Source organism: Pelodiscus sinensis, chromosome 2 (genome assembly GCF_049634645.1).
Source record: "Pelodiscus sinensis isolate JC-2024 chromosome 2, ASM4963464v1, whole genome shotgun sequence".
Lineage (NCBI taxonomy): Eukaryota > Metazoa > Chordata > Testudines > Trionychidae > Pelodiscus > Pelodiscus sinensis.
The window spans coordinates 182,704,167-182,719,266 of NC_134712.1; the positions used below are offsets into that span (position 1 = coordinate 182,704,167).

The 15,100-nt window shown below is 43.4% G+C and overlaps 1 protein-coding gene across 4 annotated transcripts in view; it reads right to left on the bottom strand.

The window, feature by feature from the left end:
• The window catches only part of ANO10 (anoctamin 10), a 199,433-nt gene that overhangs the window by 161,654 nt on the left and 22,679 nt on the right, over positions 1 to 15,100 (bottom strand). For all 4 annotated transcript variants that reach the window (XM_075921961.1, XM_006125564.4, XM_075921960.1 and 1 more), the window contains exons 6-8: positions 9,974 to 10,543; positions 5,397 to 5,452; positions 2,477 to 2,551 (exon numbers count right to left, since the gene is read on the bottom strand). In XM_075921961.1, the coding sequence (XP_075778076.1) occupies positions 2,477 to 2,551; positions 5,397 to 5,452; positions 9,974 to 10,543 (701 nt within the window). The remainder of the gene's footprint in view (positions 1 to 2,476; positions 2,552 to 5,396; positions 5,453 to 9,973; positions 10,544 to 15,100) is intronic.

Consider the following 15,100-nt stretch of genomic DNA (forward strand, 5'->3'; position numbering starts at 1 on the left):
TAGCAGCTGGGGAGGGAAGCAGGGCCCCACGTGGCTTGGGCCCAGCCTCTCTTGGTGATTGGGGGATGAGCCAGGTTCATTGCAGCCCCGCCCAGCGGCTGGTGGGAGGGGGCAAAGAGCTGGGGCTGCCTGGAGGGGCAAAGAGCCGGGGGCGGTCTCAGGCTGGGCCCTCCTCAGCAACCAGGAGTAGGAAGGAAGAGCTGAGGCAGCGGCAGCCTTGGATCCTCCCCAGTGGTGAGTGGGGAAGGTGGCCTTGGACCCAGGCTCTCCCCAGCGGAGATGGGGATTGACAAGTACAGTGAGCATGGGACGCAGCCCCCAAGTTTCCTTAAAATATCAGTACAGGCAGTCCCCGACTTACGCGGATCCGACTTATGTCGGATCCGCAGTTACGAACGGGGCTGCCCCAGAGTACACGGACTGCGGGACCTCGCGGTCCTGCCGCCCGTGTACTCTGGGGCTTTGCTCTGCGTCTCCCTGGTCTGCAGACCAGGAAGACGCAGAGCAAAGCCGCGGAGGGGCTCGGGCAGCGGGGCAGCCCTGCTGCCTGAGCCCCCCCCCCCCCCCGCGCGACTTTGCAAAGCGGGGAGGGGGGGGGCTCGGGCAGCGAGGCACCCCAGGCTCATCTGGACTGCCCCGCCGCCGGCTTCCCCGCGCTTTGCAAAGCCGCGGGGGGGGGGGGGGGGGGGTTCGGGCAGCGAGGCACCCCAAGCTCACCTGGACTGCCCCGCCGCCGGCTTCCCCGCGCTTTGCAAAGCCGGGGGGGGGGGGGGCTCGGGCAGCGAGGCACCCCAGGCGCGCCTGGACTGCCCCGCCGCCGCCGGCTTCCCCGCGCTTTGCAAAGCCGAGGGGGGGGGCTCGGGCAGCGGGGCACCCCAGGCACGCCTGGACTGCCCCGCCGCCGGCTTTCCCGCGCTTTGCAAAGCCGGGGGGGGGGGGGGGGGGGGGCTCGGGCAGCGAGGCACCCCAGGCGCACCTGGACTGCCCCGCCGCCGGCTTCCCCGCGCTTTGCAAAGCCGAGGGGGGGGGGGCTCGGGCAGCGGGGAACCCCAGGCGCGCCTGGGCTGCTCCGCTGCCGGCGTCCTCAGAGGCGCTCCCCATCTCCCTGGTCTGCTGGAGACCAGCAGACCAGGGAGACGGGGAGCAAAGCCGCGGAGGACCCAGGCGGCGGGACCGCGGTGCATCTCGGTGCATCTCGGTCCGCCGCCCGAGTCTTCCTGGTCTGCTGGGGGGGGGGGGGGGGGGGGGCGCAGCTAGTACGCCCTTCCCCCCAGCAGACTAGGCTTTTCTGCCCATGACGCCTGTGGCAGAGCAGCTGGGGTGCTGCCGGTTGGTCCCGCAGCGCCGCTCTGGGCGCTACTGGTGCAACCCAGCAGCACCCCAGCTGCTCTGGTCCTGATTCAGCCGCTGCTGGTCAGTTTCAGCAGCGGCTGAATCAGGACACCTGGGGCAGAGCAGATGGGGTGCTGCTGGGTTGCTCCAGTAGTGCCGAGGAGCGGCGCTACTGGAGCAACCCAGCAGCACCCCAGCTGCTCTGCCCCAGGAGGCCCCAAGTCAGCTGCTGCTGAAACTGACCAGCGCTGACTACAGGAAGCCTGAGGCAGAGTTGCTCTGCCCCAGGCTTCCTGGAATCAGCTGCTGATCAGTTTCAGCAGCAGCTGACTTGGGGACGCTTGGGGTTCTTAAGTTGATTCTGTATGTAAGTCAGAACTGGCGGTCAGTTTCAGCAGCGGCTGAATCTGGATGCCAGTTCCGACTTACATACAGATTCAACTTAAGAACAAACCTACAGTCCCTATTTTGTACGTAACCCGGGGACTGCCTGTAATATCAAGTCTTGTTGTCCTTCCTGTTTTTTTCTGGAGGTGTCTTTGGAGGACCAGAGAACTTAACTGAAAGATTATCAGCATTAAATCAAATACATATTTTTTAACCAAAAAAAATCTTTTCTTCCACCTATTTTTCATATATTTAAGATACATTACTATAAATAGAAACAGAAAATAAGTATTAAATAGTGTCTAAAAATGATTTTCCTCTCGATTCCTTTCTAATGCTTTATTTTTATGGCATCATAATCCTACTGTTCTCTAGTTATCAACAGAGTCCCTCAGGAAAAACAATGCAGATGAGATTTGAAATATCTAATGGAAAAAAAAGTCAGGGGAAAAAAGTTTCAGGCTTTGTTTATATATAAAAAAGATGCTAACTTCCCAGCCACCCTTTTTCTCCTTTGCAAGTCAAATTGTTTTAAAATATTTTCTTATTTCTAAGTTTTATCTGTGCCTCTTTCATATTGTTATGACTTTGCAAATATATTAGAGACACTGAAATACAGATAACTAGAAAAGTTTCAGAAAACATTAACAGGAGAGTGAACATTTATCCTGTATTAGAAAAGCAATAAGAACCCTCTGAATTCTTATTTCAGCCATTTCCTGCATTTCTTATATATCTTACAGTTTCCAGAACTCACCTGTCGCAAAAGTTTCATATCAAAAAGGACAAAAGCAATGTAGAAGAGGGAGGCAAAGCAGTTTAAAAAGTTGAACTGCAAAGAAAAAATGTAAATAGTATTATTGAAAAAGGAAGCTCTCAATGAGAACAAATATAGACTATGATCAATGAACATGCAAGTATACATTTTGAATACTTATATAAATATTTATTTCTCTTCTTCCAGATTTTTTAACTTTACTTATTTATTGCAGGAGATAAAAAATGGAACTTTATTTTAACATTATCTGCTTCATTGATTATTTTTTACCCAAAATCAATCCTGTCAATTAGTTGTGGATGGAACTATATTATAGCATATTATAACTTGACAAGAAGAATAAGCAAAAAAAATGTTTAACAACAAAAACTAAGCCTGGATCAGTCCGCGTGAGATATCCACTTTCTTGACACTACACTACAATTAAATTATGGACAAATTTCCACAACCCTATACCGGAAACCTACCAACTGCTACACTTACCTTCCTGCCTCTAGCTTCCATCCCAGACACATATCTCAATCTATTGTATACAGCCAAGCCCTAAGATTCAACCAGATTTGCTCCGATCCCACGGATAGAGACAATCACCTACAGAATCTATATAGAGCATTCGTAAAACTGAAATACTCACCCGGAGAAGTAAAAAAACAGATTGACAGAGCAAGACATGAACTACTTCAAGACAGGCCCAAAAGAGAAAACAACAGAATTCCACTTGTCATCACCTACAGTCCACATTTTAAACCCCTCCAATGCATTATCAACAATCTACAACCTATCCTGGAAAATGAACCCCCACTCCCAGAGGCCTTGGGGAAAAGGCCAATTCTCACCTACAGACAACCCCTTAACCTCAAACAAACTCTTGCCATTAACCACAACACACACCTCCAACATAATCATCCAGGAACCCACCCATGCAATCAGCCCCAGTGCCAACTCTGCCCACACATCTACACTAGTGATTTCATCACTGGACCCAACCACATAAGCAACCAAATCAAAGACTCATTTAACTGTACATCCACTAATGTGATCTATTCCATCAAACGCCAGCAATGCCTCACTGCAATGTATATTGGCCAGTCTGGACAGTCTCTACGGGAAAGAACTAATGTACTCAAATCAGATATCCAAAAAGGCAATACAGTAATTCTTCATTTAACACTATAGATATGTTTCAGAAAATGACCGTGTTAAGTGAAAACATGTTATGCGGGGTCAATTTTCCCACTGAAAATAATGGAAAAGGTGGGGGTTGCATTTCAAGCGGTGGTGTCTGTTGGGACCAGGACATAAGATTGGGGGAGAAAGGGGACTGGGTTACAGCAGCGAAGGGAGGTGTTTGGCTCTGGGGAAGGGGAAAGGAAAGGGGGGAGGGGGAGGAGTATTGGGATAGGAGTATGCCCCTGTGACGGGTCTGCCGGGACCCACACCACGTCTGGCAAGGGGGGGGAGGGTCGCCGGGGAACGGCACGGCAAGCGGCAAACCCTCCGCTGCTTTTCAGGGAGGCAGGGGAAGCCTCGCACAGCCGCCGGCGACGGGCCGGCCAGGGAAACGCAGCCACCGGCCTGCAAGCAGGGGCGGAGGAGAGGGGGCAAGGCGTCCAGTGAGGGGGAGTAGGCGGGGAACGGCGTGGTGAGCGGCAAACCCTCCGCCACTTTGCAGGGAGGTGAAAGTATTTGGCACAACATTCCTATCGGAAAAATAGAATGGGGTGCTATTATTCTTGTATATAAAACAAAATATGGCTGACTGGACTTAGCATACAATCTTGAATGACAATTTAAGCATCATTCAGTGTGGGGCAGAGAAGAAGTATGGAAAGTTTCAGCCTAAAAGAATATTTCTTTGAGAAATATGTTAGTGAAAACAAAGACTACTGAAAGATTAGGTGCAATCGTGAGTACAGCACTTACTACAGATAAAGCTGTATCAAACAGAATGTTTTCTAAATAATACTTCCCAAAAATGTCTATGAAGCAATATATAGGAAATCAATTAAACCAACAACTACTAAGAAATTCAAAGTAGTGTTAATATGTTCTTTCCAAGATGGACACTCAGCGTTAAGCTGCAAATAAACAACTGGTTTCTCAGGTTGTCCTTTATTCCTTTTTTATAGATGAGCACTGTATTTGCCTTTTTTGAGTCCTCTGGAATCTTTCCGGTCTTCCATGACTTTTCAAAGATAATCGCTAAGGGCTCATATCTCCTCAGTCAACTCCTTGAGTATTCTAGGATATATTTTATCAGACCCCGGTCGCCTAAAGACATCAAATTTGTTTAAGTATTTTTTTCCTTGTTCTGTCTCTATTTTAGTCTCTTATCCTGCCTCATTTTTCACTAGCATTCCCCACGTCAAATGGCCAATGCTACTAACCTTTTGGTGAAATGTGAAATAAAAAAAGATTTAACACTTCTGCCACTTCCACGTGTTGTATATTTATTTATCATTTGTGCTACCAGATGTATATATTTTAATTGCTTTTTTAAGTATACACAATTTATTGTGAGTCAAACAGTAAAAGAATTTAGCACCTATAGTATGTTCTACAATAGGGGCTGAAGTAGCAAACACTTAAGAATAACTATACTATACTGTTGTTACAGCTTGTGAGAGCAAACATTTGGTAATATTCCTGGATGAATGAATCAGTAAAAACAAGAGCCTCTTGATACTTTAAAAGGATACACTTTAAATGTATGTATGAAAGCAATAGTTTCCAGGTGCAACAATGATAATCCACAGAAAAAGGGAAAAATCCACACATCTAGAATCTTGAATAAGAGAAATTCAGTATTGGAAAATTGAAAGCTGATCATTGTGAAAACAAGTGTCTAACATATTACATCCTGGCATATTACATAAAATATTGCTCTAAATATACCTACCACCAAGACCTTCAGAATTAGATGATTCTGATAGGACGATTCCAGTCTATGATTTTCTAAAATGTTAAAAACAATCAGTTGAGAAACAATACTAAGCACTGAACATATATTAGACACTACAAACAAACATTTTGCCTCCATTTAGCAAAATAGTTGAGCAAGAGCCTATGAGGAAAAGTTTATACTGTGCAATACCGACCTCAGCGTTTAGCCCATTTTCAAGTATCCCGATGCATAACAAGTATATTAATATTTTTCTTATGAGAAACATACTTCTAATTATCTCTTTTATTAGATCTATTTTATAATAGAAAAATAGTAGGCAAATTGCACTAAATGTTAGTGTGATTGACAAAGCGCTGATCTTGCTGCCATTGAAATCAGATACAATACTAAATTAAATGCAATGTGAAGCAGATATGAAAACTAATGACTAGGTATGACTCTGATGCCCATAAAATCAATGAAAAGACACTCACTGACTTCCATAGGGCTTTGGATTTGGATATTTGATGTCAAATGGGATTTCTTGTGGTATATTAAGCTCAGCATATACACAAGTCATTACAGAACTAGGACCTTTAAAGATTCAGGCTTTAGAATCTTTAGATACAGCCTAAACTTTCTCAAGTATTGTGTTTTGTTTTGTTAACCATTTTACAATCCCCTTTCCTTTATACTCATTGTCCCTGCCTAAGCAATATTTGAATAAGGTGATATATTTGTACATACTAACTCTTCAGAGCAGAATTTCACTTTAAAATTAAAAAGTGTAAATCATCTGAAGGCTTTTTTAAAATCTGAAGCGATAAATATTTGATTTATGCAGGCTCACATAGTTTTCAGAGAGTAATAAAATGGATATTCTCTATAGAAAATATAATAACTAAGATTTTTAGTCTTTTTGGCAGGCATTTATGAGGACTCAGATGGCTAGGGAAAGCACTCCTTTGAGAAATATGGAGATTTTATGTGGTTTATAATATTTTTGATGTCTCATGATTATGTACTTAGGGAAAATGTGTTGCTCTTTTGGTTTTGTAATTATTTTTGTACTTTTAAGTGATAGCAAGGTTCCCTGATGCCCAGAACACAAATTCTTGCATGTATTTAATTAATTCTCCATAAATATAACATATACATTACTTAATTCTGGAGCATGAAGAGAAGGGTCAGAAAAACTAAATTAAAACATTTCACTTAGTAGTACTGATTACAAAACATCAGGTACAATTTATTAATCACCTAAATGCAAACTTCATCCTCTACGGGACGCTTTTTCTCAGGCTCACTAACTAGCCCCTTTAATTCAATATAAGCCCTCTCCAAAAACATTCTAAGTTTTCTGTTTTCAGTGCAATGCTTCCCCTAAACCACTAAACTACTAGAATTCTTTTCCTTCTCTAGAATCACTGCTATAATATTTTGACTCCTTTAAAGAGTTCCATAACTTCCGATCTCTTAAAGATTCTAGAACAAGACACCAAACATTTCTTGGCAGCTGACATTTCTAACAATGGCATCTCTAGCATTCTGGGAGATAGTTCTCTAGAGAATCTCCTGATAGACAAGTGGAATCTCGGTCTGGACCAAATAGTCCAATGTACAAGATGCTGTTTTAGAAAAGTGTTGTGGTCTTTAACGATTCTGCCCACTTCATTCTTAGGGCCATGCTACCAACAAAAAGCCCAATAAACCAGTCTAAAAGTGTTTAAATTATATAGCTAAAACTTTAGAACATTAATATATGTGATTTGTTTTCCTATACAATTGGTAAAAGTCTACCTCAAAAAAATATCTTAAATACTTGAAACACATACAATATGCTTGCTCCACTCAACAAGAAACGTTATCTGTAGTGAAACTAAAGTTCCTAGAGATGTTATCTAACTATACCTATATCCCACTCTTAGTGTGCAAGCATCCCATGAACTAGAGATCAGTCTTTTGTACAGCTGCATTCGCTGGGTTTGTGCATGCTTCCCAAATGTCCTCATGCGCCCATTCCAAGTTCATAGATGGTGATGTAGGGCCAACCACAACTCACCACAGAATCCAATTACACAAATAGGACGCTAAATCAGAGAGCAACAAGGGTGGGTCATGGCATACATATGTGAGAACTACATCTCGAATGACACAATCGTAAATAAACTCATAAATAACATTTTCTTTAAGTGTTTGTGTGTGTGTGTGTGTGTGTATAGATTTTCCACCCTTACTGACTCTCAAGAAATGATCTAAATAAAGTGGTGAGTGTTCAGAATTTATTGTATACTGTAGAAGAGTATACAATACTCTTCTATCAAAGGAAGTATCTGCTTTGGATGCTTCTATTAAGGCATTAGATCTAGTAAAGTGGTGTATCACCAGGTGGCAGCTTTACAGATGTCAGTTATGGGTATGCCTTTCAAAAAAAAAATAGTTGCAGCTGCCTGCACCCTAGTGGAATGAGCTCTAGTACTAACAGGTGGATCTAATTTGAGAAGCTCATAACATAGTCTAACATCTCCTGAAACCCATATAAGTAATTTCTTAGGTAGAAATAGGGTAGTCATTCAACCTCCCAGAAAGAGCAAACTATCCCTAGCATAGAAATGATAGGAAGTATGGCAAGACCCCTCCTGGCTTAACCAGGAGCTATTCAATGATCTGAAACTCAAAAGACTCCTAACCAAAAGGGGAAAATAGGTCAAATTACAAAAGATGAATTTAAATAAACTACATAAGCCTGTAGCGATAAAATTACAAAGGCCAAAGCACAAAGCAAAATTCAACTAGCTAGAAACATAGGCTACGTCTATACTACGATCCTCTTCCACAAGAGGAAATGCAAATGAAGTGCTCATTTGCATTTCCTCCTCGGATCCCTTTTGCGCGAGAGGTTTTTGCACAAAAAAGCGCTGTGAGGCCGGCTCCTTTTTGCGCAAAAAAACCCTTTAAGTGGGCCCATATTTGCCAAGGACAGAGGCTGTTCCACAGGATGCCCGCAGCGGGTCTCAGGCTCCTTGCTGAGGTTGTTTTGTAACATCCTCCCCTGGACTGGCTCCAGGCAGCAAGGGGGGAGGGAGAAATGCAAGTAGGTGAGAAGATTAACCAATAAGCCAAGGCTTATCAATTAGTCATATACGCAACTACTTGTTTACATCCCCATAATATATACATTGATTCAAAAAAATCATTAACAAATGAAGAGTCAGTACAGACACTGGGAGGTCCATGTCAAAGCCACTGGTTGTGAAAAGGAACCAAATGGCAACTGGTCCCGTTGCCCTTTTGACCATTAGTGCAGGAGCACAAGGGAATCCAATAGGAACTTCTAGCCAAAAGTTTAATCTCGAATGTGTGGGACAAATGCACACTAAGACTGAAATGCGGTATTATATATCTATATTTATAACTATATCTATCTATATCTAGAGTGTGTGTGTGTTTAATATACATATACATCCATACATATATGTAAAATTAAACATTCAGAGAAGTCCTGAAAACATCCTGGTTATGAGGTTCAGCCCCTATTGTCAGACTAGAACCTTCTCCTGGTCATATTGAGGATTAGTTCAAGACCACACTCTGTCCTTGCAGGAAGTGACCACTTCTGGGCGCTCAGCTATTTTTGTGAGGGCCCTAACTGACTTCTACCTGCACAGCTTCCCTAGGCCGCTTTTAATCCCTTTTCTGCCAGAATGGGGTGGAATGTCTCTGCACAACTAAACAGTTAATTTGTCCAGACAGTTTTGTTTATGTACACAACAGCTAAGTTTAGGAAACACCCTCTTTGCTAGGAAATCATAGAATCATAGGACTGGAAGGGACCTCAAGAGGTCATCGAGTCCAGCCCCCCGCCCTCAAGGCAGGACCAAGCTCTGTCTACACCATCCCTGACAGATGTCTATCTAACCTGTTCTTAAATATCTCCAGAGAGGGAGATTCCACCACCTCCCTTGGCAATTTATTCCAATATTTGACCACCCTGACAGTTAGGAATTTTTTCCTAATGTCCAATCTAAACCTCCCTTGCTGCACTTTAAGCCCATTACTCCTTGTCCTGTCCTCAGAAACCAAGAGGAACAAATTTTCTCCTCCCTCCTTGTGACACCCTTTTAGATATTTGAAAACCGCTATCATGTCCCTCCTTAATCTTCTTTTTTCCAAACTAAACAAGCCCAGTTCATGAAGCCTGGCTTCATAGGTCATGTTCTCTAGACCTTTAATCATTCTTGTCATTCTTCTCTGTACCCTTTCCAATTTCTCCACATCTTTCTTGAAATGTGGCACCCAGAACTGGACACAGTACTCCAGCTGAGGCCTAACTAGTGCAGAGTAGAGCGGCAGAATGACTTCACGAGTTTTGCTTACAACACACCTGTTGATACAACCTAGAATCATATTTGCTTTTTTTGCAGCAGCATCACACTGTTGACTCATATTCAACTTGTGGTCCACTATGACCCCTAGATCTCTTTTATATATAATTTCATATATAAATGTGTTCATATATAATTATTCTAAAGGTTTGAAAATACTTCCTCATGTAAAAGAAAAGTAAAAAGAAAAAAAAGGACAAGTCTTACCCCATGATGTTAAGAATTCTGCAGCATATCGGTAGGCACGGTTCATCATTTCAATCACAATAGCATAGATGATGCTGGGCACAAATAGCATTAAGTTGCTAAAACAAGACTCATTCTCCTCATGGAAATCCAGAGCCCAAGTCTCCAACTCAAAGTAAATCATCATGACATTGAGTGAAAAATAGAGGCAAAGGCACACAAATGGCAAAGACACCAGATAAATTCGTATCTGTCTTTTAATACTTGAGTATACTGGCTCCTCCTTGCCAGTGACAGGATTAATTCCCAAAACCCCATGAAATCCTGGCCTCGGTTCCTCAAACTGCCGCTTCATTAATAGTGTCCCCCACCTGTAAGTCATAGTAGCACAGTAGCGCTTCCATACTTCAAGGATCACTGTCGACCAAAGCAGATTGAATGAGGCAAACATCACATACTTGTCATAGTCTTCCCATGCAAATACATAGTAAGGAATCCCAATGAGGGCCATAGGAACCAAAGCAAATGTGAAATATTCCAAGAAGCCAAAATAGAGAGCAACTGTTTCACCAAAGTAGCAGCGGATTTCATCTGTGGAGAGAGGGGGAAAAACCCTAAGCCAAGGCAAAGGGGAAACACCACAAGAACTTCTTTTCAAAGAAAAAAAGTTTTATAAAATATTCTAGGACAGAAATACTAAAATCTTCAATAGGAACAGCATTATATTCTAAAGAAACAAAAGAGTTATCTGACTAGCATATGAAAAGAAAGAATGAACATTGGGTTCCTAAGTTATACAGGTTGCATTGAAGACAAGATTTCCTTTTAGATATTAATACTAAGTAAAACAACTTATCCACTTCACCAAGTCATCTTTTATATTATACTGAACAATTCCCAACATAGGACTCAGGGTAATATGAAATGAAATTTCAGAGTAAGCAATGGCCCAAATTTCAGTTTCCCAAACAAAACAACCAAATATCATTACTTCTCTGTAATTCTTACCCCACTTCTAAAACTACCAAAAGATATATTTGAAAAAAATTAGTAGAGCTGTAATTATAGCTTATCTTAACATCTATAACAACAGTAGAAACAAAATGCCAACATCAATTAAAGTATAATTGATTGCAATACACTGTTATTGAAAAGTTAAGAATGCACAGACATTCAAAACTAAAGAAATTACAAAATTAAGGTTAATGCAAAACTGATCAGAACCTCAGCAAAATACTGTCTTTATGAAAGTGGCATGGTGACAGAGTGGTCTATAACAGTGATCAGAGTTTAGTAGGGAGGGGGGTGAGCAAAGAGATTGCTGAAGTTTAGTATAGGGCAAGATTTGGAATGTATAGTTTGCCTTAGCTTTGAAACAGTTTGTCCCTTGGATCATTCCGCAAAGGACAGGAAGAGTGGAGGAGATATCCTCTGGGCTCTTATGAGATCAATGTAGAATGCGAGCACTCTGCAGATGTCAAAGGTATGCCATGCAGCCTGGGATGGGTCAATGTGCAGTTTGGGGAAGAAAGCAGGAAAGTGTATGGGTTCATTGACGTGAAAGAGAGATGGGACTTTCAGGAGGAATTTAGGGTGGAGCCGAAGTGACACTCTGTCCTTGCTGAAAATTGTATAAGGGGGGGGTCTGCCATTAGTGTGGCGAGTTCCCCTACTCAAGGTTAGTGTGACTAGAAAAGAGACCTTCATAGATAGGTATGACCACGGGCAAGATGACAAGGGCTCGAAAAGTGGCTTCATCAGGCTCTTAAGTACATGATTCAGATCCCAGATAGGAACTGGAGGGCGAACAGACAGAAAGGTATTTTGTAGGCCAGCGAGGAATCTCTTGGTGATTGGGTTAGACAGGAAAGAGGTCAGTGGTGCAATGAAAGCCTGCTATAGCTGCTGCATGTACCTTGATAGTATTTAAAGCCAGGCCAGCCTCCCTTAGGTGCCGCAAGTAGTCCAATAAGAGGAAGACGGGGGAGATTTCAGAGGGCATGGGGTGATTACGTTTGAGCCACTCGGAGAATCTAATCCATTTGTAAAGGTAAGTTTTCCTAGTGGACTCTCTACTTCTGTTGATTAATATTTGGTTTACCCTTTCTGAGCAGGTATTTTCAGCATCTTGGAGTCATGAAGGAACCATGCTTGGAGGTGGAGTTTGTGTAGTTTGGAATGGAGAATTCTGCCATGACTCTAGGAGAGAAGATTGCGTTGAAGTAGAAAGGTGTATGGATCCGTTACCATCATCATGTGGAGGTAAGGGTACCATGTTTGTATTGGCCACACTGGTGCAATGAGAATCACGCAGACTCGTTCTGTTCTGATTTTGATTATAACCTCGTGGAGCATAAGAAGAGGTGGGAATGCATAGAGTAACAGTGCATCACATTTGATGGAGAAAGCATCCCCAGTAGTAAAGGTGGCATTTGCAATTGGTCCTGGTCATGAAAAGGTCTATGTCTGGTTGCCCCCATTGGCAGAATACGTAACTGAGGACTTGTGTGTCTATCTCCCATTTGTAGTGGTCATAGAACTTGCGACTGAGGGCAACTGCTATGACATTAACACTCCTGGGAGGTAAGTGGCAACAGGGATAATATGGTGCGCCAAGCACCAATTCCATAGTTTGAGAGCTTCCATGCATAGGGACAGAGGTTGTGCATTGCCTTACCGATTGATGTCATACATGCAAGTCGTATCATCCGTCATAATGCTGACTGTCTTGCATGCTATATGGCACAGGAAATGCTGGCATGCGTACCGTTCTCAGTTCTAAAAGATTGATATGAAGCGTTTGCTCGGTGAAAGACCATTTGCCTTGGGCCGTGAGGGCTCCTAAATGGGCTCCCTATCTCATGAGTGATGCATCAGTCATAATGATGAGTGTCGGGATCAGATGATGGAATGAGATGCCAGTTAGAGATCGCTGTGTGGATCTGTCCACCAGTCCAAGGAGCTGAGGATCCCTAGCAGAATGGTAATTGACTTGGAGAGCGGGTCTCTGGACGGAGTGTAGAGTGTGGTGAGCCAAGACTGCAGACATCTTATATGGAGCCTCACCAGCCTGACGACATAGGTTGTAGCAGCCACATGGCCTAAGATTTTTAGGCATTCGCGAACTGTCATAGTAAGGGTCACCCGTGCTACTGCTATTAGGTTGCACAGGATCTCGAATCTGTGCATGAGCAGAGTTGCTCTGGATGTGCCGGTATCGATGTGTGCTCCTATAAATTCTAGGGTTTGCATAGGATGGAGTGTGGATTTTCATAATTTATATGGAATCCAAGCCGGAGCAAGAGGTCTGTGGTGGTCTTGACCATGTCTTGTGTCTCTCAGAAAGATGTGCCTTTTATGAGATAGTCATCTAAGTATGGAATTATCATCACTCCCTGACAATGAAGGTATGTCACCATGATGGCTAGAGTTTTGGGAAAAACTCTGGGAGCTGTTGAAAGGCTGAAAGGGAGCACTCAGTATTGGTAATGGTGATGACCAACTGTGAACCGTAGAAAGCGCCTGTGGGCAGGATGAATTGTTATGTGAAAATATGCATCTTGGCGATTGAGAGCCGAAAGCCAATCTCCTTGATCTAATGCTAGAATTATTGTTGCTAGAGTCACAATTTTGAATAGTTGGAAGTGACGTATTTGCTGAGCCTCCTTAAATCTAGAATGGGCCTCCATCCTCCATTCTTTTTCTTTTAGAAAATAAGTTGACTAGAAAACTTTCCATTGGAACTCCATTGGTACCAGTTCTATGGTGCCTAACCAAAGAAAGTGAAGCACGTCTTGCTGAAGGAGGGTCTTGTGAGGGGGGGGGTCCCTGGAGAGGGTCAGGGTGGGAGGATGGGTAGGGGTAAGGGAAGTGAAGGGGAAGGAGTAACCATAGTGGATGAGCTCCAAGACCCATTTGTCCGATGTTATTTGTGCCCGTTGTTGTAAAAAGGGGTGTTGGCAGTAGTTGAACTGTGGATAATTGTCCAATGGTGTGACCGCAAGGAAACTGTCTTTCAGGCTCTCGACCAAACCTTCAAATCTGCTGTTTGGATGTAGAAGTTTGGGCTGCTGAGGTTTGATGTAATAGGACCAGTATCCCAAGATGGAGCTCTCTGTGTTGGGCCGGAATGTTGAGAGAAGAAGCAGCTGCACAGCTCAGTGCGGGCTTTACTTGGGGAGTTTGGCAGAATGGGAGATCTGCACAAATACACCAATTCTTTGGAGGAGAATGGAGACAACAGTGCTGATGAAAGATGGCTCATTAGTAGAGACGTATGCCATAGATGCTCCCGTGTTAATGCTGAGGTTTGTATAGAATCATAGAATCATAGAATCATAGGACTGGAAGGGACCTCGAGAGGTCATCGAGTCCAGCCCCCTGCCCTCAAGGCAGGATCAAGCTCCGTCTACACCATCCCTGACAGATGTCTATCTAACCTGTTCTTAAATATCTCCAGAGAGGGAGATTCCACCACCTCCCTTGGCAATTTATTCCAATATTTGACCACCCTGACAGTTAGGAATTTTTTCCTAATGTCCAATCTAAACCTCCCCTGCTGCACTTTAAGCCCATTACTCCTTGTCCTGTCCTCAGAAACCAAGAGGAACAAATTTTCTCCTTCCTCCTTGTGACACCCTTTTAGATATTTGAAAGCCGCTATCATGTCCCCCCTTAATCTTCTTTTTTCCAAACTAAACAAGCCCAGTTCATGAAGCCTGGCTTCATAGGTCATGTTCTCTAAACCTTTAATCATTCTTGTCGCTCTTCTCTGTACCCTTTCCAATTTCTCCACATCTTTCTTGAAATGTGGCGCCCAGAACTGGACACAGTACTCCAGCTGAGGCCTAACTAGTGCAGAGTAGAGCGGCAGAATGACTTCACGAGTTTTGCTTACAACACACCTGTTAATACAACCTAGAATCATATTTGCTTTTTTTGCAACAGCATCACACTGTTGACTCATATTCAACTTGTGGTCCACTATGACCCCTAGATCCCTTTCCGCCATGCTCCTTCCTAGACAGTCGCTTCCCATCTTGTATGTATGGAACTGATTGTTCCTTCCTAAGTGGAGCACTTTGCATTTCTCTCTATTAAACCTCATCCTGTTTACCTCCGACCGTTTCTCTAACTTGCTAAGGTCAT